General features: G+C 43.6%; 1 protein-coding gene across 2 annotated transcripts; it reads right to left on the bottom strand.

The window, feature by feature from the left end:
* On the bottom strand, positions 1-23,470 carry smurf1 (SMAD specific E3 ubiquitin protein ligase 1). Of its 2 annotated transcripts, none has more exons than XM_030790001.1 (18): positions 23,287-23,470; positions 7,505-7,543; positions 6,300-6,408; positions 5,962-6,095; positions 5,631-5,696; positions 5,431-5,506; positions 4,886-5,124; positions 3,994-4,078; positions 3,453-3,599; positions 2,915-3,116; positions 2,701-2,804; positions 2,374-2,488; positions 1,964-2,142; positions 1,568-1,705; positions 1,089-1,209; positions 616-817; positions 296-380; positions 1-211 (listed from the first exon to the last, which is right to left on the bottom strand). In XM_030790001.1, the coding sequence occupies exons 1-18, from the start codon at positions 23,339-23,341 to the stop codon at positions 112-114; spliced, it is 2,196 nt and encodes a 731-aa protein (XP_030645861.1). In that variant the 5' UTR covers positions 23,342-23,470; the 3' UTR covers positions 1-111. The 2 variants fall into 2 exon arrangements, with proteins under 2 accessions (XP_030645861.1, XP_030645862.1); XM_030790002.1 differs by having other exon boundaries at positions 296-371.
* Between the last annotated feature and the right edge of the window lie 211 nt (positions 23,471-23,681).

The following is a 23,681-nucleotide window of genomic DNA, read 5'->3' as shown; positions in this document are numbered from 1 at the left end:
CCCGTTGGGGGGCACCAGTCTGGTCTGTCCGCCCTCGGGCTGAAGGGCGTGAAGAGGTGTAGAAGGGGTTCGTTAGGTGGGTTAGTCACTGTTAGTTGCTTAACAGCGCTTTCACTCCACTGCAAAGCCACAGGTCTCCTCCACCGCCGTCAGAAGCTTCTCATAGAGTTTCTCGTAAGACTCGTAAGGTGGGATGTCGATGCGGTTAAAGCTGGAAAAAGGAAGAGCGGGACGGGTAGTGAGCGGAGGACAGAGAGAAAAACTGGGAAACGGATTATTCCGGGGTAGACCTTACCATGTGTGGGCTTTGGGCAGGTTCTCTGTGTTGGCGTCAATCAAATGGATGGTGAAGAGTCTTGGTCCTGCAGAACCTGTAGACCCTTACAAAGATACACTCCAGTTATCACTGAACCCCGCCTCAGAAAAACACAAACTGTACTCAGGCGCAAACAGCAAACGCTCACAGAAGAGAAAACCACAACCACTTATGGCAGCAGCTCTACCAAGTCTACACAATCTCTGTTGAAAAGCCAACGATTCTTTACGCTGGGGAACGGTTTTCAGTTGTAATGTGGGTTAAAAGTGCTTTGAGGACACGGGACTAGCATTAGCCACCTTGCAGTGCTTTGAATCCTTGCAGAGGGACGCGGGTGGAGCCAGTGACGAACTGAAGTAGCCTGCCTCTCCGCTCCTCGTCAAAGGACTCCACGGCCTGCCAGAACCACTTGACGATGTTGCTGTCTGCTACGCAGTGCTTGAGCCGCGTGTTTGCCTTCCAGTCATTCACATCGATCTTCCCCAGGCCTCCGATGATCAGCTATAACACAAACACACAGTCCTCACAGTCTCAACACGGCAAGATGCGGACACAAATACACTGTTTAGGAGACTGGCTGGAAACTCTCTATTGTGATGTCTGTCTCTGTCACTATTTGGTTGTCCTGTCAAACATATACAAATAAGAAGGAAAAGACATTAAAAAAAAAAAAAAAAAAAAGAACAGCTAAACTGAAAACAAGATGAGGCAGTTTGCGCATGCATTGTGTCAGATGTTTCCCCAGTCTGTGGAGTACGTTTGTGTGTTTTACCTCAAGTTCCTTGTGGTCAAAAGGCTTTAGCAAATGCTGTGGGATCAGTTCGTTGAAGCCTTTTTGCAGGGCGAGGAACTGAGCCTCGATGCCTCTCATAAACCTCCAGTTGACATAGAGCCTAAACAGAGAATAAGCTATGAGGAAAAACTGCAGAAAAAAAAAACAAAAAAACCCCCCCAAAAAACAAAAGATGCAGAGCCAGTCCAGAAAAACAGTCGTGTACCATGGCGACACCCTGCATTCTTTTGTCCATGATGTGATCTTTCACATGGCTTCACATCTCACGAACTATTTTAACTGGTGTCTCATGCATAAAAGACTCAAATTGGCCAGTGGAAAAATGAGAGGCATCTTAAGCCTCTGCCCAGCCATCACTGACAGGCTGGCTGCGGCCTGCCCTCTGCCGGTAAACGTGCTCTCAGCAACGGCGACCCGAGGCCAACGCGCCTCACATGCCCCTCACATCCTTCCCATACCTCACGTATTCCTTTTTGTTCTCCTCGGTGACGGGGATGTTTCTGCCGTTGGGCTTGAGCTCATGCTGAAGGAATTTGCCAAATGCGTTGTGTTCGACGCAGAAGGTATGATCCAAAACAGATGTAATATCGTTCTCTCTAGAAAAACAGAAAAAAAAACAAGGTCTTTAAAACAAACAAACCAAAAAACTTGGGGCATGCACATCCATCATTCACTCTGATCTTAAGATCTGAAAACACATGAACCTGTAAGGGGTCATGACACGTCTCTGCCACTGCATTGGTTAACTTCTCTACAGCCAAGCCTTGCCTATTTGACATTTGCCTCTTTAGAGGATGCGCAACGTTACAAAAACAAAGCCCTTCGGTAACATGTAGCGACTGGGCAGGACTTACAGGATCCAGACGAGGCTCTTGTGCAATTCTGGGTCAACGGTCTCCAGGTCACAGAGCTGGATGGGCTTGCCCAGGAGCTGCTTGTAGAAGGGCAGCGTGAACCCCCCGTTAATGTAGTGTCCATGGAACACAGCTAGCCCCATGATTCGCCCCACAAAGTGGAAATAAGACAAGTGATCCTTTAAAAAAAAAAAAAACAGGAGAAGAACACAGGCGTCAACACAGGGTTCTGCTGCTTGGTGGGCAGAGCAAGCCATAGCAGCTATCCTTCCCGAAGAGGACTGTGTGTGGTTTACTGTTGTTTCGACCCCTGTCTCTCTCTCTCTTTTCCCCTGTGATTTACAGAGAACAAAATCCTTGCTTATGTAAATGGCGTGCGTCTGAGAGCTGTTCAGAGAGCTCATACTCACAGGGTTGATGGATGAGTCTGGGTTGATCTGCAGGGTGTAGATGTTATCAGTGGAATACTGGAATAAGCCATAGTAAGGGTTTAACATCTCGTGGCACAGAAGATAAAGCCACTCCCTGGGGGAGAGAGAGAGAAAGGAATTTAGGCAGCTTTATCTTGGTAAAGGTCTCGGTCATATGAGATGTGAAAGAAGCAACCAGGGCCTTCTGGAGTGAGTTGAACCAGATGAGTGAAGGAGACAGTGGAAAACTTCATGGGAAAATGGTCCACTCTGCATTTTTTTTTTTTCGTGATGACAGGGATAGCAGTGATGAAGAGAGGGCCTTACCGTGCGACTCCGCCGTAATCCAGGCCCTCTTCTCCACGAAACTTCACCATCAGTCTTTTCTTCAGGTCCTTAGGCCTCATCTTCATGATCTGTCGATACGACTCCTGTGGAAAATGACACCACCCTGAATTAGATTCACGCTGGCAAAATCCAAGATTAATAAAGTAATTATAGGGCACCCACAGTAGGTTTTATTTGGGGGGGGGGGGGCTACCTCAAAGATCTCCTCTCGAGACACCTCTATACGGCAGTGTCCGGCCTGAGGCTGCTGGAGGGAGAGTTCGTGGCGGAGCAGTTTGAGCTTCTGGACCAGGTCTCTCTCATAGCGCACAGGCAGCTCCCCCTCACCTTCCTCCACAGGAACATCCATCTGCACCGGCAGGGCCTGACTCGACTCCTTCACCTGAGAGTGCTGGCTGCAAGGCAAACACACAAACACGCACCCACGCGCACACACAAACATATCTGAGACCGCTCCAGCATTTTTCGTTCAGTGCACCACATATATAACCTGCAGGTCCGATCTTTAACGGAGGAAAAGAAAACAGAAAACAAAACAACAACACAGAGGCGTACAGAGGAATACATGATTATTTTCAAGGATTTAATTACTTTGGGGTTTTGGGGATTTAATAGTTTAATTTGTCAGTGTGTTATTCAATCAAAAGGTGATTGGACACATTAAAATCAGAGACCAAGAGTTGAATCCAGTTTCTGAGGGGAACAGGTTGTGTGTATGTGTGTGTGTTTACCTCATTATATGGTGTAACCTGGGGTCGGTGAACTGTGTTGTTCGGTTATTGTGGTCGACAAAGTAAATCCTTCCTGACACTGTACTCCTGACCTCCCAGCCGGGCGGCAGCGGACCCAGCTCCTCACAGCTCACGCTGTTCAGGTCCCTGGAGGAGCAACCGCACCAATCACCTCACTGCTCCTCTCTCTCTCGTCTCCCTCTCTCACACGCACGTACACACGCACATGCACACACACAAACACACGTGTGTGGCCAGCTAACTATGTCCCCATCATCCTCCTTTCTCTCATCATATCCATTTACTCTATACCTCAGGGCCCGTTTCAGATTATCAAGGTCCAAATTTATTGGACCCCTTCTCAAACTGAACACAACGCAGTTATAAGGTTGATTACTGGGTTAGTTCATTACTGATCGCGCATTAATTGGAAAAAAAAAATTTAAAAATCCAAAATCTCGTCCATGCTCTTAGAGGGGGGAGCAGTTAATGTGGCTAATTCATTTCTCAATTGTTGAGTCGGTCGGGGATTAAAGCCTACCGTGGTATCCGTGGGTCGTGCCAGGTGCTCACGCCTGTCTGGGTGTGCAGGAAATAAACCTGGCCCTGTACAGTCGTCCTCTGCTCTGTGGTCGTAAAAGAGGAGGGAAAGATGTAAGGAATGAATGAGCGACACAAAAAAACACACACACACACAAACACACACACACACACACACACAAACACACTCACACACACACAAAACCACACACACACACACACACAAAAACACACTCACACACACACAAAACCACACACACACACACACAAAACCACACACACACACAAAAAAACACACACACACACAAACACACACACACACACACACAAAAACACACACACACACACACACACACACAAAAACACACACACACACAAACACACACACACACACACAGTCAAGAGAGCGGACTATAATCTGAGCCAGCCCACGAGACGGGAAGCACTGCCAAGAGGCAGAATGTGCCGGAGTCATTTCTCAGGCAGTCGGCGCTCCAGCCAGGCGAGCTCGAAATGGAAGCACTCATTGTTTTCATTGATTGTTTGAGCACCATGCTTCAACACAAGCAGAGGTCAGACACTGATGCGGTCTACTGAGTGAGTGTAGACCTGACTGCCTGCCTGTCTGCCTGTGAAACAGGAACAGTTGCAGTCACAGAGTTCAGCCAGAGAGGCAGGACGTGACTGAAGAGTCTCCTCTCCGTACATGGCTCACAGTTCTCTCTATCTATCTATATATATAGCATACTGATGGGAAAATGCCCTGCTCCATTCAAACTATTTAAAGATCAATTTAAACAAAGAGGATGGCAAACAGGAGCCAACCAAATGAACTTTTGCCCAATTACTGTTTGTTGGTCAAGGACACCAAAACACATTGAGGGGACTCCTACCATAACCCTCGGGTAGATCTGGTGACTGGTGCCCGTGTGGTCGGTTCTGGGGTGTGTGTGCGTGACCTCTCGATTCCTGGTTTCTGATTCGTTGCGCTTGAAGCCTTTGCTCCTGATTGGGTGATTCCACGGCCCGGCAGTTGCCCCCACCGGCGGCCCCAGTGGGGTCTGTGTAGGGCAGCGGCTCCTCCATGAAACAGCTAAGAGGCCGTCCTGGTCCAGAGTCCTCAAACACTGGTCTGAAAAACACACACACACAAACATATAACACAGCTACAGCTTTGGACATGGTACTCTACAGACCTTGAATAGAACACTTGAATAGAAAGGTTTTCCAGCACTGAAAATACTGCTACAGAGCTGATACAGAACTATATAAGAACAATGTTTCTGCCGCATAAATCAATGATACAGTAAGTTTTACTATTTAATATATTTAATATATGCATTATATATTAATGTACCACAGACAGCCAGCAGGGGGCACCGCTTGACAAAACAGCCAATCACGAGACAACATCTTCTAAAGCTTTGCTCAAACTCACCCTTCATTTTCTAACAGTCCTCTGCAGTCCACCACTGGGCCTCCACTTCCAATTCTGTCTCTTGTCTGTAAGCTCACTGAGATTTGGAGAAAGGAAATACATCACCGTCAGATGGCGATCTTTCTCTCTCTCTCTCTCTTTTTTTTTTTAAAATCTCATTTTCAGCAAAGCTCTTTCTGAGGGATATTCTCTTGACATACCAACTATTTGACCTCGCACGGCGTCGCTGTCTGAGGGGTTCAGTTTGCATAGGTCCAAACGTTGATCTGTGATGGACAGGAAGAGAAAACCCCCACATAAACACTCAGTTCAAAACCGCCCGGACTCTGCATTTGACCTCACAAGCTAATAATTAATGGAAAAGAAAACAGTCACATGTGCTCTGTGATATACAATGGATAAACAGAGAACTCCTTAGACAGTGCAGTGACAACCTCTGACACTAATACTGCTCCTTATCACTACAACAGAAGCCTTAAATACACTTATCACTACAGTACAATAACAGGGACATTTAGTGTTTTCACTCACAGCCGGTGTCTTTGACCCTGCTGATGGCGTTAGACAGCAGCCTTACACAGCCCAAGAACCCAGCTCCCTGCTTCTTATGGATCTTCTTATGGTTCCACACACTGATGGTGATGGAGTCTGTCTTCCCAATGTATCTGCGACCAGAAGGGGGACAGATTTTAGTTTGATTTGGTATAGGCGATTTGACCATTTGGCACAAACTCACACCCTAATTCCTGAAACCTAAAGCGGGAAGCAGGAGAAGTTTCCATCGAAGAGTTCATTTCAGGGAAAGAAAGGAGTTTCAAAAAACAAAAAACAAAAAAAACCCCCAACGTTTCAAGGTTGGGCCTACTCACAGGTCATAATGCTGATTCCACTTGGGATCCAGTGTGCTCTTGACCGTGTCTGTGGAGTGGCACTGACCTGAGCCATCAACGACGACTTTGGCAAAAGGATCAGGTAACCCTGTGACAAAAACACATGAGTGTGAGGAAGCCTACTGCAGAAAGGCATATAAAAAAAGAACAGTATTTGATGAAAACGCTGCTCTCGCGGCAGGAAGAGCATGCCAAGGACAATGGGTCTTTGTCTCCAAAACCTGACAAAGGGAAATGTGACTGCCCCAGTCAGTTTCAAAAGAACGGGATGACTCACACATTCAAAGAAATCTTGTTGAAACGATTTCAACTGGTTAAGGACTGTTGGATTGGAGGCACTATGGTAAGTGTTTATCCAGCACATTATTCAGATGGCAGTCCTAACATACAGAATGAAGACTAAAGGACCACATAGTGCGTTTGCTCAAATCTGTACAACAAATCAGAATTAATCAAGAGCTGGCAATGCAGTCTTGTCATCTCTTCAGGAACAGCTTGGCTTAAGAGCATCCTCCCCCCTCCCCCTGACACTCATTCTGAGCTGGCACTGAAAGCTTGGTTATGTTTCGTCTCTCTCTTACTGTCACAGTTTCACTGTCGCTAATGACCTCACTCTGTGTTGTATGTCGCGAAAGAAGCTCAAAGCCGTGGCTGGAAAACGAGATCTATGGCAGTGGCCGTGGGCTGTCCGTGACGCATTCCAACATTGTTCATTTGCATAATATGTGGGCCACGGACTGATGGGGGGTGGGCGGGGTCAGACTGTCTATGTGGATGACCGGGAGCGGCTTTGCTATCCTATCCATACAGCAGGAGCCGATTCCACAGCATATCCAATGACCTGTGGGTGGAATCTCATTTTAAACTGCTGAATGAGAATGAGAGTTCCCTTGCCTGACAGAATAAAGACAGTTCAGAGTAGGTGGTTTAAAAAAAAAAAAGAAAAGAAAAAATGGGTGGGGGTGATTTCATCTTTCTGAATTACTGAGATAACAAATGTGCTGCAGTCGAAACCACGACAGGACTGTGGCTTATTAAATAATAAAGTGTGCTAGATCTCCTAGTCTGTATTCATCTATGATGTCAGCGCACAGACACTGTGTCCTTCAAAAAAAAAAGAAGTGTATTGTATGCACTGTACTGTACAGTCTGAGAATATGGATGACAGAATTCAGTGTACTTACGAAAGAAGTCTTTCTTTGCTAGGTTCTTGGCACATAGTACTGGAAGAGAAAAGAGGAAACAGTTAGAGCCTACACACCTAATGGTTCACACTGATGACATCATAATGTAAACATTCCAAGCATGTAATTCCTGCCAAAAAAACAAAACAACCCCCCCCCCCACCAAAAATCACAAATCATCTGTTTCACATAGCAAAACTGAACAAAGACTTCGGCTAAGACCTGGTGTTTATGCATACTGCAGAAACATCTCAGCTTTGCGTGTAAAGACAGGATTAGAGAGTCAACTGACAGCTCTGTTCATTTCTCAGGCTGCTGGACGTGGCCATGACCTTCGAACCACGGTTCCTGAGGAGAGCCCTGGCACACTGCGGCAGTACCGAAATCTTATTTGCCTGTTAGGTCGCGCGATTCTGGCCATTTTCCAACTTTTCCATCGGCCTCTCTCATTAAAAAAAGCCGTCTGCACCAATAGGACTGCGCTTGACTAGATGTTTTTTGTTTGTCACACTGTTCTCAGTCCACTGTGGAAGGCGGTGTTCACAGAAAAGCCCAGGAGAGTGGCTGTTTCAGAGGTATTTGAAACAGTGTACCTTGTGCTGACAGTCATGCCATGCTGTCAGTCATTTTGGGGAACTCATATTTGTTCATTTTTGTTCAGTGTGCTTCACATAGGAAAACATGGCCATGTGACTGTCTGTGTCTGTAGGAATGATCCATTTTAGTACAAGCGCAGAGTAGAGTCCAACCGATAAATTGGCGTGCCGATATTATCGGCCAATATGAGCTAACTGCAGATAAATCGTATCCGTATCAGCGTTTACAACGGCCGATATCATGACAATGAAAAAAGAAACAGAGAGACAGAAGATGGATCCTTCAACCAAATTAAGACTTTATTTGCATAATATTACGACCTTTTTTTCTCAATTACAACTTTATTCTCACAATATTACAAACTCATTCTCAAAATCTCAAATTTTTTTTTTTTTTGCCTCTATGTGGTTCTAATACTCCGTGGTACTATCTAGCATATCTAGCTTCTCTTTCAAACACGTAGCGTGAAATCCCAAAGTCGCAAGTCCTCATTGCAGACAGTCATGTAGTATTAGATGCATTCATCAGCAGCGTTTACTCTAGGTAACTGTATCAGTTTACTGCATAGTTTAAGACGCCGTGTTTTAGACGGCGCCAAATGGTGGTTGAAGAATGGTTTCTTGTAGCTTGCATTGGATAATGGGTCTGATTTTCTTTTAACTTTTTTGCATTTTTATACATTTACTCTTATTTATAAAAACTTATATATACTTATATATTTTGTTGCATTTCTGTTCAAAGTACAATTTATGACAATAAAACAAGTCCATTTCTAAACTGCATTACGTCATGTTATCTTGGTGAGGACTCTTAAATAATTACACATACCAAATGCTAGGGCGACATCTTTGTTTATTTTATGTGTTTCTGAAAAAAAAAAAAAGAACATCGGCCGATATTTCATTATCAGATTTTTAAATCCTCACATATTGAAATTGGTGTCAGTATTAAAAATCCTATATCGGTCGGGCTCTAGTGTGGAGCACCAAACAGACCACTGATCATTGAATGAGTAGGACCAGTGCAGTTTCAGTGCACCTCGGAACAGAAGCTGCTAATGTCTGGAATAGTGCTGTCAATCATGTCATACCAGTCAGTGGCAGAAAACACTGCCTTGGGCACCACTCCACAGATCTCTATAGGGTTGAGATGTGGTGACGGAAACAGCTAGCAGCAAAAGGGATCACATCATTTCCACAGTCACTGTTTTTCTGCTTACTGGTATTTAACTAGTCCTGTAACTAATTTTTTAACTAACCCTTATACAGGTAGAGTGGCACTATAGAACAGTAGGACATTGCAAACCACACCAGGACAGAACAGTGAGAACACTTCACTGAAGGAAGCAGGCACACAGGGTTGGAGGGTTCTTTTGGCGCTCATTCATTTGATAAAAACAGAGAGAGTTTTGTTCATTGCTCAATAAACCTGTGTTATTTCCACCCTTTCATTCATAAACATGCATTTTAGGTGTAACAATTTTTATGCGTTACAATCTGATCACATTATCCCTGCATGTGAAGTTCTGTTCTTAATTGAACTGCCTTCTTACGACCTAGATTTCGAGGCGAAGTCAACTTGTTCAAAGAGGCTTTGTCTGTTCTGGTTTGAATGCAGGAGCCTCACATTTGAGGAGTACATACGCTTTCAAATGCAGCTGAGCCCAGCTGATGACTGACGTCTTTCCCTCACACGTCCACACCAACATCACCTTCACCACTGTTCCTCATGAAACATCAGTAAGCTGCATTCCTACATCCACCAGCAGAAGCTGAGGTCACACCTCTCTTGCCATGTAGCCAAAACAATCAGCACCTGAGCCTGACCAGTGTTTTTATAAATGACCATGAGCACAACGCTTACACATGACCATAAGCAGAATGCTAAGATGTTCTATTATTTAACTGGGTAAATACAAACCTGACTGCTCTCAGTCTGAACTTCTCATTCACCCAAATGCTTCCTTTAAGCACCACCAAAATCTAAGTTTTTTTTCTGCACCCATTTAGCCAGGCCACTACAGACTTCTTCTGTCATCACAAAAGAAAGAAAAGAAATAATAACAAAAAGAAAAATCCCATTCAGCTGCACGGTGCTTTTAAGCCTCAGAAATGGAGTGAGTGAATTCTGGTTATACTCAGCATGTCTGAGTGCAGAGCAGTCAGTGGCTGCATTAGACAGGGTTTGAGAAAAAAGGACTGCGTCTGCTTGTATAGCACGCATAGCGTGAACAAGTACAGGTGTGACAAACCTTACACCTCCACTTACAAATGTAATACTCTGTGTGTGTGTGTGTGTGTATGTTTGTGTGTGTGTGTGTGTGTATGTGTGTGTGTGTGTAAGAGACGACAGTGAGGCACAGTCTTTATTCCTTTGGAGACAAGAGGAGACTAACAGTGCAGGAGACTAACAGTGCATTTCTATGTCTTTGCTGTGTGGGCTGACAAACAGAGATCAGCTGTGTGTCTGAGCTGTGATGTCACTCCTCTGGTGCTGTCCGATGTAAGCGATGTACAGATGCCTTCATGACTGTCTCCCACCTCAACACACGATACAGCATGTTAATGAGTCTGACATTTCTCCAGTTACCAAGCTTAACGCCTCGCGTGATAAAACACAGTGGTGCTGACTTTACACTGTTTGGGCCTCTAAATAACAACTTGAACGAGTTCATCTAAAGATCACCTTCAAGATTATGGTGTATATATCCACCCATTCATCTTATCAGGGTAATCGTGACCAGACGTATGTGTCTCAAGGCCTCTGACAGGTGAAGCAATAAAACACCCGTCTGATTGGATGCTGGAGGAAAGCTCTTCCCTAGTGTTGGTGTCTCTGCCTATTAAAGGTCTTTTCCATACTGCTAAACCAAACAGAGCTCTCTGAATAAAGAAGTATGATGACAACTCTTTCTGATCCTTCATGCCAGTGCAGGGGGGGTGGTCTGTCTCCTCTATTACATCTGACATCTCCTCCGCAGGAAGGGAGCAGAGAGTACTGAGATAGACTGTGATTTAGTACACGGTGCTAGACTACAGAAGTGGGTGTACAGTCACTCAGAACGGCAATGATGAAAACAGCAGGTGACTCCCGCAACCCGGACATTTAGAGGAGTTAAGTTTGCAAGAAACGATGAGTGTGCTTTCAGAATGATTCCTACGCTGCCACTCCTAAACACGTTTAACTCTTTAACTCAGCACTGATGTGAATCCACAGAGACTTACATTATGCCACATTTTTTAAAACAACCAAGTTCAGTTTACTGACTTCAAATGAACCCACAACACTGTCTCAATCCTTTAAGCATGGCAAAAAATGTACAGCAAGAATTAAGCATCTATATTACCCACTCAAACTTTTATTTATGTTAAGTCTTGCTGTCTTTGCATGTGCCTATGTGTATTTAACTATAAAAGTGGCAGTCAAAAAGTCAGGGAATACAGAGATGGGATGAATGAGGCCGTTAAGTGAACCATCACACACCTCTGGATTTCCATCTCCGTCACCTCCTGTACAGACACAGACCATTCTGAGAGAAATCTGATTAAACCTGAGTCTTAGCGGAGGTGGAAAGAGTGGCATGTGGGGAAAAAGAGAGAGCGAGAGCGAAAGAGAGAGAGAGAGATGATTCCAGTACATCATCTCTCCTGTGGTCACTATCACCGTTATCAAGTTATCAATGCTATCAGTGGCAAAATGGTAAAGAGAAAGGCAGAACAAGTAATGAATTCTTAGGGAGGAAAAAAGAATTAAAAAAAGAAAAAAAAAAACACAGCGCTTTATTATTGACTCCAAATCCAACAATCCAACGATTTGTGCTCTAACTTTGTCACATCTGTAGTCATGGAAACCAAAGGCAAGAGCCTACCCAATCTGAAGTGTACCATCGATGTAGCCACTCACCTCTCAAGGTACAGACTGTGTATGTTGTGTTTTCTTAGTGCTCAGAGAACAAATCACCAAAAAAAAAAAAAAATTGTGAGGAAAAAGGAAAGGAAATGGATTTGGTTTTGCCCACGTCGTCCAGCTTAGGGACAAAAAAAGGTAGGAACCTGACGGTATAAACCTGTCAAATTATGTGCCATTACCTGGCCTGGTGTGTCATTATCCGTGTCCTCAGAAATGAGAGATGAAATGTTTTTGTCTCAGAGATGCGTTTGCTTTACTGCATTGATTCAGAGAGTCCATATGTTTTCCACTGAAGCACGAGACCTCTAGTTTGACAAGGCACTGTATTCTGAAAACAAACTCAGTGAAAACACCATGACTGCCTGACAGTAACAATGCAAAAATCAAAATTCACAGAAATGGGGAGGGGGGGAAAACTGAACACACAGCTAAACAACACATATAGACAGGCACAGTAGGTGTGGTGTTATTTGTGTAGCCTGTGTGCAGAGATGTGTTCAAACAGCTAGACCACACACTTTTGCTAAGCCCTCCGGGACAGGGTAGACAGTCCACTACAGGGTTATCAGTCACTGGAGACCAGCCTCAGTCTGAACCATTTCATTACCATTAACTGGCTCAGAGTGTGTCTGACTCAAAGCAGCACTTGCATTAGTTCATTAAAAAATAAACAAACAAATAACCGGCGAACGTAAAATTCGAGCGTTCCCATGGCTGAACACAGCAGTAAATCTGACTCACTGACAGGGTCACTGTTAGTCATGTATGAGAGTAACTGGGTTGCTCTTTCCAGACTTTTCCGCAGTGATTCTGTGGGATGGGGGACATGAGACTGGGAATCATTATAGCTGCTAGATAAATAGCTAATACACTAAATGAACAAGGAAGTGAGAAATACATCCCAAATTCTACAGGAAAACCGACACTTTTTTCCAGTCAGGAAAGCAGGATATCATCACTCCCAAAGAAGTTGGCATTTACTGCTGTGAAGGTTAAAGAGCCTGGGTGGTGAGTTTATATGATAAAGTGCGGTAGGGCTGAGTGAGTGCTTCCTAATCGCTCTACATTATCACAGCAGCTGAGACCAACGACGTGCCCGTCTCACGTCTCACGCCTGCATCACAGGAGGAGGAGAGAGAGAGAGATATAATATTAGCGCTCCTTTAAAGCCGGACTCGGGATCCATATCAGCCCACTGTCTCCTCACTGACTGACAAAGCCAAACGGAGCAGTAGCTAGAGGCTTGTGTGTGTGTGTGTGTGTGTGTGTGTGGTGTGTGTGTGTGTGTGTGTGTGTGTGTGTGATAGCATGTCCCTGCAGGAGCCTGGCGAGGCCACGCCCTGAGGTAGGAGACTCGGGCTAGAGTTACAGTGATGGGAATGCCACACCGATCTGAGAGAGGTCGTCGGATCCCCTCTGCGCCTCCGTCTCCAGCGCTGTGATATACGGAACTGAAACCCAAGAAGCAGGGCCCCCAGCGCAAATGAAATATCCATGAGCCTTTCTGACTTATCCTCTGCCCTCCTTTCCCCTCACTGCTCCTTCTCTTTCTCCTGCTCAATCTGCCAAACCAGCGCCGGGCCCCACAGACTGAACTAAAACGCTTAGTTAAGTCACTGAACAGGGCATTCATACTTATATATATAGTGCAGACTTTTGAAATAAATGAGTAAATAAATAAATAAATAAATAGATAAACTCTCCCATCTAGTTGTGCACAAACAAACGCTGTCAGTCAGGAAGCTATTTAAGAGAGTTACATATCCTCCCTGTTCGCACGAGTGGATGTGACATTTCCTCAGGCAGTGAAACAGTAGGTCAGCAAGCTCGTCTCACCGCTGGATCCGCTGAGCTCCCCCAGGAAGGCCGGGGACAGTGGAGCTGGCTGCAAGGAGACACTTAGACTTCCCACACTGGTGACTCACCCAGGCTAGGCTTTCCAAGCCACGCCACACAGGGCGAATTAGAAACCTGCGACACACCTTAAAAGCAGAACAGTCCAAAAAAAAAAAAAAGCGCACCACAATGGTGCACGGCACGATCACATGCCACGACGCTGTGAGTCAGCTGGCGGCGTGAGGACGATGCTCGGCAGGTTGTTCATTAATCACAGGGCCAAGCCTGCTCCACAGAGACGCAATCACAGACTGTATCTACTCACAGTGAGGCCTAACAGACGTCTGGCTGTTTCGCTCTTGTAACTGTCTGGCATGCTTACATCACTGATGCGGGAGACAAAAGGCAAGTCATCATTATGTGTTCCAGCATTGCTACTGATAAGGCCTGTTGGTGGTGGTGGTGTTAGAGATTCAGCTCCGCGTGCAAATTAATTGGTTCCACAGTGCATACCAAGAAACAAACAAACAAACAAACAAAAGCCCACCAAATAAAACCACAACAGAAAGAAGACAACACATCAGAAGCTTACAGAACCCTCTGTCTCTTATATTTTGTCCCTTTTAAGACAGCATGTATTAGCGTTTGTACTGTATCATGTTCCACGGGCTAACTCTTAAGAGAGTCAGAGAACAGGGCCAGCACAACAGCAGGGAGGACTCCTTCAGAAAAATCTGACTCGGGCCTTGCTTTGTCTCTTGTGTGCAAGTATGCAACACTGATCTGAAACAAAACCCAATAAAATGCGTGTATGTTTGCGCGTTCCTGTCTGTCTGAGAGAGTAAAAAAAAAAAAGTCCTACAACAAAACAAAAGAAAAAAAAGCGGCCAGCTTTTCTTGTTTGGGCCAGTCAGAAAGGAATGCGCTCTAATGGAGAGTGGCGGTGTCCTGGGCGGCGGGCGTATGACCTCTGGCCGCGGTGCAATAACCTAAATCCAGACAAGGCGCGTGGGCAGACGCCAGGCTACTGTGAAAGCCCGAAATCTCCCCAGGAAGACTTCATCCTGTCTGAGGGCCCCACGGGGCTTAGAGCTGCACAGTATGACACTGTCTATGGCTCACCACCTCATAGCTTGACCTCACTGTTCCAGCTAAGAACGATAAACACAGCCATTCAGACACAGCAATGAATAATAACCACCAGCAAAACAGATCCTTATCAATTTAAGTGGGGACTAGACTGGCTTTTAACACAGCACTGATGGACACACAGTAGGCTACGTTAACACAGCACTACGACGTATCCCCTCTGAAAATATTCACGCTCTAAAACAAAAGGGGTTATTGTATGTTGCTCATACCTGTGCGAGACAAACCGAAATCAGAGGTAAGACTTTTTACAGCTGGTTTGCAAGTGTTTTTGTCTGCTGATTTGCTGAGACTGGTGCCAGATTTTACTGCAGTTTTACGATGTTTTATTTTTTGGACAAAATATCCAATAAATAAATAAATAAATAAATAAATAAACTATAAATAAAACAACTACAAATAAGGTCATTGTTAGGTGATCTTGTGATCAGCCTTGTCTCTTTCGTATGCCGCTACACTGTCATAATGACGTATGTGTGTCCCAAGCAGATAACGGCTAAGAGGTAAAACAGGAGGAGAAGCAGTGATGGCCCAAGTCAGCAGGTACAGTGTTCTGTCCCCACTCCTCCTCTGAGCCAGGCACTGCAGAGACATCCATCTAACAAACAGCTGGCAGTGAGGATCACGCGCACACGCCCACATGTGCGCATGCCAGACAACCGCTTCATCAGGTGGACTTGTACTTTCAATAACAGAGCAGATTTGGTCCAATGTCAGCAAATGTTTCACGTCATAGGTTCAGCTTTGATTTTGCTCATTTTGGACATCCATACAAATCAGGAGGCTTGTGGATGATAATGAGGGAAACAACAGCCTGTAAGTTACTTAAAGTACTTAAAAAACAAAAACAAACAAACAAACAAACAAAAACAAGTTCACCCCTGTTAACACATGGGCTCAGTATTTATGAAATCAGCCTCCTTTGCAGTTTACTCATATGGTTGTCAATTTGAAATTGACTAGGCCTAATTATATCATTAAGCGGCTGTTTGCAGCCCCGTACTGATATACGTCTATGTCCTGTCTTTAAAACATACAGAGCCCTACAGGGTGTTACTTTGTCCCACCCTCAGAGAGAACACATGAGACCTCCTTAATCAACAAAGTGACACATCAGTCAGTAAACACTCCACTACCAAGACATAGAAATTGTCTTCTTTAAAGACATTTCAAAAAGCTTCATTACTGATGTAGCCAGAGCCATGAATGAATCAAAGCAGCTTCAAGAGTGTTTTAGGACCGAACAACACAAGAAAACAAACACCTAAACGCATGATGGGAAAAACCATCTGAAGTTTCGACAAACAACAAGGGTACAAAGGTACATGTATAAGGGTTATAATAAGGTAATATTTCAACACAGGTTAACTTCCTCCTTAAACTACTTTGGTTAATCAGTTTATTTCGCTTCACCTCCTTGGCAAGGAGCACTTTGACAAATGAGCTGATATCTTATGTCTTATCAGCACTGCAATCAAAGCATCAAATTTATAGCCCACATAAAACACTCTCCTCACTGAGTTTATCACATTTAATGATCATACATTTAGTCAAAACATTAAGTTAACTACTGTTCACAGACACTGAAAATGAATTAAAGTAGACAGTGGTGACTATGTTATTGAGAGCTTGAAGTCAGCAATTTTTTTCATCCAAATATATGTGTATATAAATATAAACATAAATATAAATATGTAATGGGGCTGGGCGATATGGCCTATAAATAATATTGCAATATTTTTAGGTTATATCGCGATACACAATATATATCTCGATATTTTGAAATCTCCTCTACAGCACTTCATAAATGCTCGATTTAACCCTTCGATGCATACAATCACACCAGTACGATGATTCTAGTAGTCCCTGCAACATATGTCTGCATTCAAACATTCTTGTTTATATCCATTAGGGCCTTCTACCGGAACAATTTTAAACTTGCATGCAGAAAGGGAGAAATCACAACAAAGTCAAATTTAACAAAACGGTATTAATTCAACATCTTCCTTGCAATATCCAAACCACTGCCAGACGATGGATCCAGCGCCGTTTCTTTTCGGAACCAATTCGTCCGCCTCCATCTTGTATTAGGCCTACCATTTCCGAACTCGACACGTATAAACTCGCTTTGGCGCTTCACTTCTTCCGCTCCTTCCAGATACAGAAACACACGTCTCAGCTATATACGTCACACACACTCGCCTAGGAGAGTGGTCTGGATGGTTGGCCGAGTGAGTGTGACGTATGTATGAGAGTTTTTTTCTTTTCATGAGAGGGAGAGAGCCTTAGGAGAGCGAGAGAAGCGAAAATGAAACGCCAAAGCGAGTCACGTTAAAAAAATCATGTGACAATTTGTACTCAATGTTTGCTATATAGTCATTTACTGCGCATAAATCAAGACGCGATACATTGAGTATATTTGAAATATTGCCCAGCCCTAAGTATACATATAAATATATGGACATATTGAATGTGCAATTGAGCACTGAGCATACAAAACTCTACTTGTGCATGACCAGAGTCATGGCAGGTGAAAAGAACAAAGTCTTAACAAACAAAATATGTATATCTTATCAACCTAAATTCTTAGCCTGCTAAACAAAAGTGAGCACTTTAACCTCATGGCGAAGCTCATTATGAAGAGTGTTCTAAGATCTCACAGGTCAGTCATGAGAATTTACCCACAGTGACCCATTAAGTGTCATGAGAAAGTCAATGTGATGTTCTCCTGTATTAAATGTGAGGTAAAAACAGCAACTTTCAAAACATAAATTAAAAATGAGAAAACATTGCTTTGTAAAACGTAGTACGTGTGTTCGAATAATGTTATTTCAGTGATGCATGACTGAGTGTGTCTCCAGAGGAAAAACAGGAACAGGACTTGCACAAACACAACTTTGAAACAGCCTTGACTACAGACATGCAGAACTGGTAGAGGAGTCACTGCCTAACGTTGAAGAGACGACAATGAGCATGGCTCACACACACAGTCAAATACACACACACACACACACACACCCTTCACACATGCAACCTTCAGCTGGCTTGTTCTTTTCAGCTTGTGTCCTCTCATTCTGCCCTCCTTCCTTACCTAGCGCTTTTACAAAAGCGGCATCTACTTACACAGGCCGGTTAATGGCCCCGGCCTGATCAATAGTGTTGGTTTACACACACACACAGAGAGACAGAGAGAGAGAGAGAGAGAGAGAGGTGCAGCGGCCGGTCATCAAGGACAGCATAATTAACAGCATCCTCCCTCAGAGGCCCAGTTGGACACTACATCACACAGGGGAATGTCAGAGGGGCCACATGCTCCACATGCCTGCACTGCCGCGGACATGAGCGCACTACTAAAAACCCGCTCGTTTACGGGCTGGGGCGGATGACACGGGGAGAGGGGGAGAGAGAGAGAGAGGGAGAGAGGGGGAGAGGGAGAAGGAGAGAAAGGGAGCGCAAGGGACGGAAATGGAGGCGAGCTGGCTCTACACGTGACACTGGAGCGCTGAAAGGATTAAAGTGGACTCGTGCTATGCCCCTTTACTGAATAAGCAGGATTCCCCCCCTCCTCCTCACTACCACGCCTGCCTCTTCCTCCCACGCTAGGCAGGCCTCATAGGCGCAGTAAGCCTATTTCATAGCGCACACACTTCTGCTGCAGCATTCTTACCTAGAGCCCAGCGTAAAGCACGAACAGCAACCATGCCAACCCATGACTTCTTAACCCTGGGCTTTACCTGAGCAAGGATCAGACAAACACCAGCACATCCGCAAAAACGGCAGTCCTTTCGGTCAGTTGGGCTAACACTGGCGTCTGACAGGCGGCTATTCCATTCTGCTCTTCCAACGAACGGAGAAGGATTTCACACGCATACATGTGCAGAATAAACTCATTAGGCAGCCAGAAAGTTAATGAATAAGATAATGGGCCCAAGACAACATTCCAACAGGGTTCTTTTATTTGTGTTTTATCAGGGCTATTAAGATGGGAGTGGTCATTTGAAGGAAAATCAGTGGCATCAGGTTTTGTTTGAACAACCCTATCGTGTTTATTTCCTGCATAACTATCTAAACAAAATCCAGAGGATGTGATTTAAATTCCTGAATGATGCCTGATGGATGGAACATTCAAACACAAGCAAGCGTCTGGCGCATGAAATTTACAAACGCATCATCACCAAATGCAGACAAAATGTGTAAATGGACAAGGTAAATGATAGTAGCAAGTTAGACCTATAATTTACATGTATCAAATCAGCTCTTCATGTACCCCAACAAAACATAGCCTACAAATTAAGACAAATATGCGACAGAAACAAACACTGTTTTGGAGAAACACGCCAGCTTTTCTCAGTCACACGGTGCTTTTACCGATCTTAGGCACCCAAAAAAAAGGGGGGGGGGAATTAACTGGCTAGCACAGCAGGGCAAACACAGCTGTTGAGCAGCAACAAGCAAAAACAAGCAAAGCTTTCACCTTCCCAGGCCTCATACTTAATGCACTACTCCACCCCACCCTTCTCTGTGTGTGTGTTGTGTGCACGTGCATGTGTGTGTGTTGTGTGCGTGTGTGTGTGTAAGTAGGAGGGTAGTGGGGTAGATCTGTGGTCTAGCAGTCTCACATACAGTTGTATACAGTCTCCTTAGCTCATTAACATAACAATGACAGCTAAAGTACTCCATTAATCCCTAATCCACTGGGTGAAACATACTTCAGGGTCTCTCACAAAAACAAGTGAAGCCAAAGTACTTAAACTGGTTATCAGCAAGTAGGAAAAAACTCTAAGGTTTAAGGGGGAAAAGACTAAACAGACAACCAAAAAAAACAAAAACAAACAAACAAAAAACAGTCTGCGCCTGTTGACAAATTGTCTCCTCAGCAAACAAAATGACGGCAAATTAAGAATTAAAACTTTCTGGTCTCATATGTTTTGTGACTATCAACAGAGACTCTGTTCTTTAAAGAAAAAAAAAAGAAAGAAAAAAGAAAAAGCAGGAATAACACCAGGGCTGCTGTAGCACAGAAACACAAATTAAACGACATTTTCAGAGGGAGGTAAATTAAACGGACTGAGAAGAAAACATGCCTTTTTCTGGATTTCCTTTTTACAGCTCTAATGAAATTACTTGCAGCTGCATCAAGCTCACAGCCACATGTTCTCAAAGAGAGAGAGAGAGACTGAGGGAAAACAGTATTCAGTCCATCTAAGGTGCTGCTCTTTGGAAGAATTTGGGTATCTGAGGACATTTCAGCAAAATCAGGATAATCTGCCTTAAAACCATTAGACTGATCCCCTAGAACTTGCTTTCTGGGTGTCTGTGAACAGAGTTCTGTGACCCTATCTTCTCTGCTGTGGGAAACATCTACCTATGAAAAAAAAACATATCAGGGGAGTATAGGGATATAAAATCCTTACAACCGTCCAAGGAATCTGGGTAATTCTGCCAGGATTCCAAGGGAGGGGAAATTTCTTCCTTTTTCTCCAAACAACACTTATCCAAAAAGTCTGTCCAAAGGCAGCGCATTTTCCCTTGCTAGTTAGCGACTGTAAGACCGAAATGCAATACAGTACAACAAAAACAGACACTTTATAAGTAAGTCAGAAAACACTATAACTCAATCATCTTGCCCCCCCCTCCCTCTCTCTTTTGGAGGAATGCAGCCTGGGCATGGTGTTGTTCTCGGTTTGCTCTGGCTTTCTTTATTCAAGCCCAGAGTGATAAGGTTAAAATCAACACAATGCCCTCAGAGCCTTCACAGAACAAACAGCAGGCCAGTGGGAGAGGTGTTAAATGTCAACACTGCAGTAGGGTGTAAAACCATAACAAGAGAGGAACAATTACCAGCAATCTTACAGTGTAGAAGACAACATGTTGACTCAAAACCACTTGTGTTTCTGTGTGTGGAATGATGGGAGAGAAGCATTCATTACTTCTAAGGTAGAGTAGTACCCTTGAGGTAAATTTGATCACGTTGTCATCAACAAATGTTTCAGAAATATGCACCGAAACATCAGGAATTTGAATACTAAATGCTTACAGTAAAAAACAAACAAACAAACAAACAAAAAAAAACCAAGCGATTGTAAACATTCAAGCCTATTAAATGCCAGGATCTCTAGATTTTAAATGAGCTGATACATGTATCACTTGCCAGCTTCATGAACAACTCATTTGAACTGATAGCCAGTACCTTGAAATCAGGTCATTTTAATGGTAATGCAGGACAACACCCTTCTTTCTCTAGTCGACAAAACTGATAAACAGCTGATTAACACCACTCCACAACAGATGAACGTTTCAGATACGTTGAGAAACAAGCTCTCTGTGGAAACTAATGGGAGTTTAGCCTACTAAGCGTGATTAATGAAGACCCAGAGTACATTGGCCACTGAAAGGACATAGATATACTTCAGATACCAAGGGCAACTTGTCTTCTTGGATGGAAAACTCAAGTACTCAAGTATCGCATCTTAGAGGAGACTCACTGAGTATTGTTTTGATGAAAACATTCTTCCCAAATGTTGAGAGGACGTCTAATGTTACCTCTCTAACAGTGGCTAATAAAACCAAACTCTCTTTGGCCATGTGTGTCAGAGCAAAACTCTTGACTTGTCAGAGAAAGGACATACAAGGCTAAACAGCGGAACAGCCAGTGGAATGGCCTCACATTCATTGTTTCATGACACAGACATTCCTAGACCAATTAGAATTCCTTTCATGTGCACTCAGGGGTGGAACACAGCTGGAAGCAGATGCCCTGTCTGTGGAATTCAGGAACTCTCCACTACTGTTACAGACACCACATTCACAAACACAAGTGTAGCTAGTGATTCACTGCTATCGTGGCTGATAAAGTTCAGACACATGTTTTCACCACTGAATACAATACCCAAAGAGACACCATCCTCTCCTTCAAACCTACTCTAAACAGGATTGCTCTGAATACAATACCCAAAGAGACACCATCCTCTCCTTTAAACCTACTCTAAACAGGCTTGCTCTGTTTAGAGTAGAACTACATGTCTTTGTATTATGCTGCCCTGTTGTATACTAGTCTATGTGTTTGAAACATGAGGTAACTCATTACATCAAGATTTTGATGAAAGCATAATGTTGAAAACTACAAAGTAACCACATGTGATATTAAAGGTAGCCAAGGTATCGCTAACTGTATTGCCATACTGAAGCTAAATGTCTCCACACTGAATGAGTTCAAATTTTGTTTATAAAGACTCACAAAGTTAATATGACATTAAACCGCAGTCTACAAATGCATCGATTTCAGACAAGGTTTTGTGGATTAAATAAAAAACAAAACAAAACAAAAAAACACTAAAACATAACAATTTTAGAACCAATTAAATATTAAACACAGCATGAGAACGTTACAGTTTCCTTTTGTTATCATCGTAGGATAACATTACTGTGAGTGAAAGAAAGTATACAAAACAAAGTGACATCTCCAAGTAAACTCGAAGAAAGCTTCAGCCTAGTTAGTAAACACTGAATCAATTAGAAACTAATTCTAACAACTTTTACAGCCAACTTTCATCCAACTTCAGACAAAAATCTGACGTAATACAACAGCCTTGAACATGAATTTGTATTGTAAACAACAGGTTTGTGCCAACAACATGTTTCAGTTATAATTCCAACCACACTGACGTCCAAGATAAACAGAGAAAAACAACTTAATCAGTATCACTGCTTCTTGCTGGCCTTTAAAACAACATGTTCCGGCATAGCAACTATGTCAGCGTTATCCCTGTTTGGTTCGGTTAGCAGTTGTTCGGTTACCTATTTGGCTGACCAACTACGTAAGCTTGCGAGGGTTAGCTAACTTTAAACCATTTGAAATACTTAACTCTAACAGACATCTACTGGACGTTCAAATTTTACGATTTACGCATCATTATTTGACACGAAATTCGTTATTAATAATAATACTAATATCACATCGCCAAACTCCTGAACTGTCTGGAGTTACTTGGAGTACAATGTCATCCTAGACAAGCTGGTAAAATATCTAATTTGGCTAGCACCACAAGCTATCAGCTGGTTTGCTAACATTAGCTATCCTAGCTAAGCAATCCTTATGATAACGAATGACCGGGTTCCCTTGGTTCAGCTTGCTAGCTCAACTGTTCACATAGCCCGGTGCTGACAAAAGACATATGTTTAAAAAGCATGAGATTATCGTATTAATTGTGGCGAACCAACGGTAGTTTTCAATTTCTTAATTACATTCAAGAACAAACACTGTATATTCAAACATTTTAAAGCGAGTTTACCTGTCAGTCTGATTTTGATGCTGGACCCGTTCCTTCGAGTCCCAGGATTCGACATCACTCCGGAGAAATATCGAGCTAACTTTCTCTTAGGATGGACCCAAGACGTAAACTTAACGCGAGGTTGGATTCTATCAAAGCGTTATTTTGTAACCTACAGCTTAGACACAGGTTCCTAAAGGATACACTTATATTATTTCCTCCTCGTAAAATCCCCCGTAGCCTTGAGATTTAACTACACAGGCTAACATTTTCGAGCTCAAAGACGCTCTGACATCATGTTAGCACGGCAATACGTGCACGCTCTCGGCGAACGTAGTAGTGTCCGCGTGTCCTCTTCCTGCATGAAATCTCTCGTATCCTTGCAGTAAAAAAGTCCTGGACATTTAAGCGTTTTT

This window comes from Chanos chanos, chromosome 13 (genome assembly GCF_902362185.1).
Source record: "Chanos chanos chromosome 13, fChaCha1.1, whole genome shotgun sequence".
Lineage (NCBI taxonomy): Eukaryota > Metazoa > Chordata > Actinopteri > Gonorynchiformes > Chanidae > Chanos > Chanos chanos.
The sequence above is the reverse complement of the archived record's forward strand: the minus strand, read 5'-3'. Positions and strand labels throughout refer to the sequence as shown.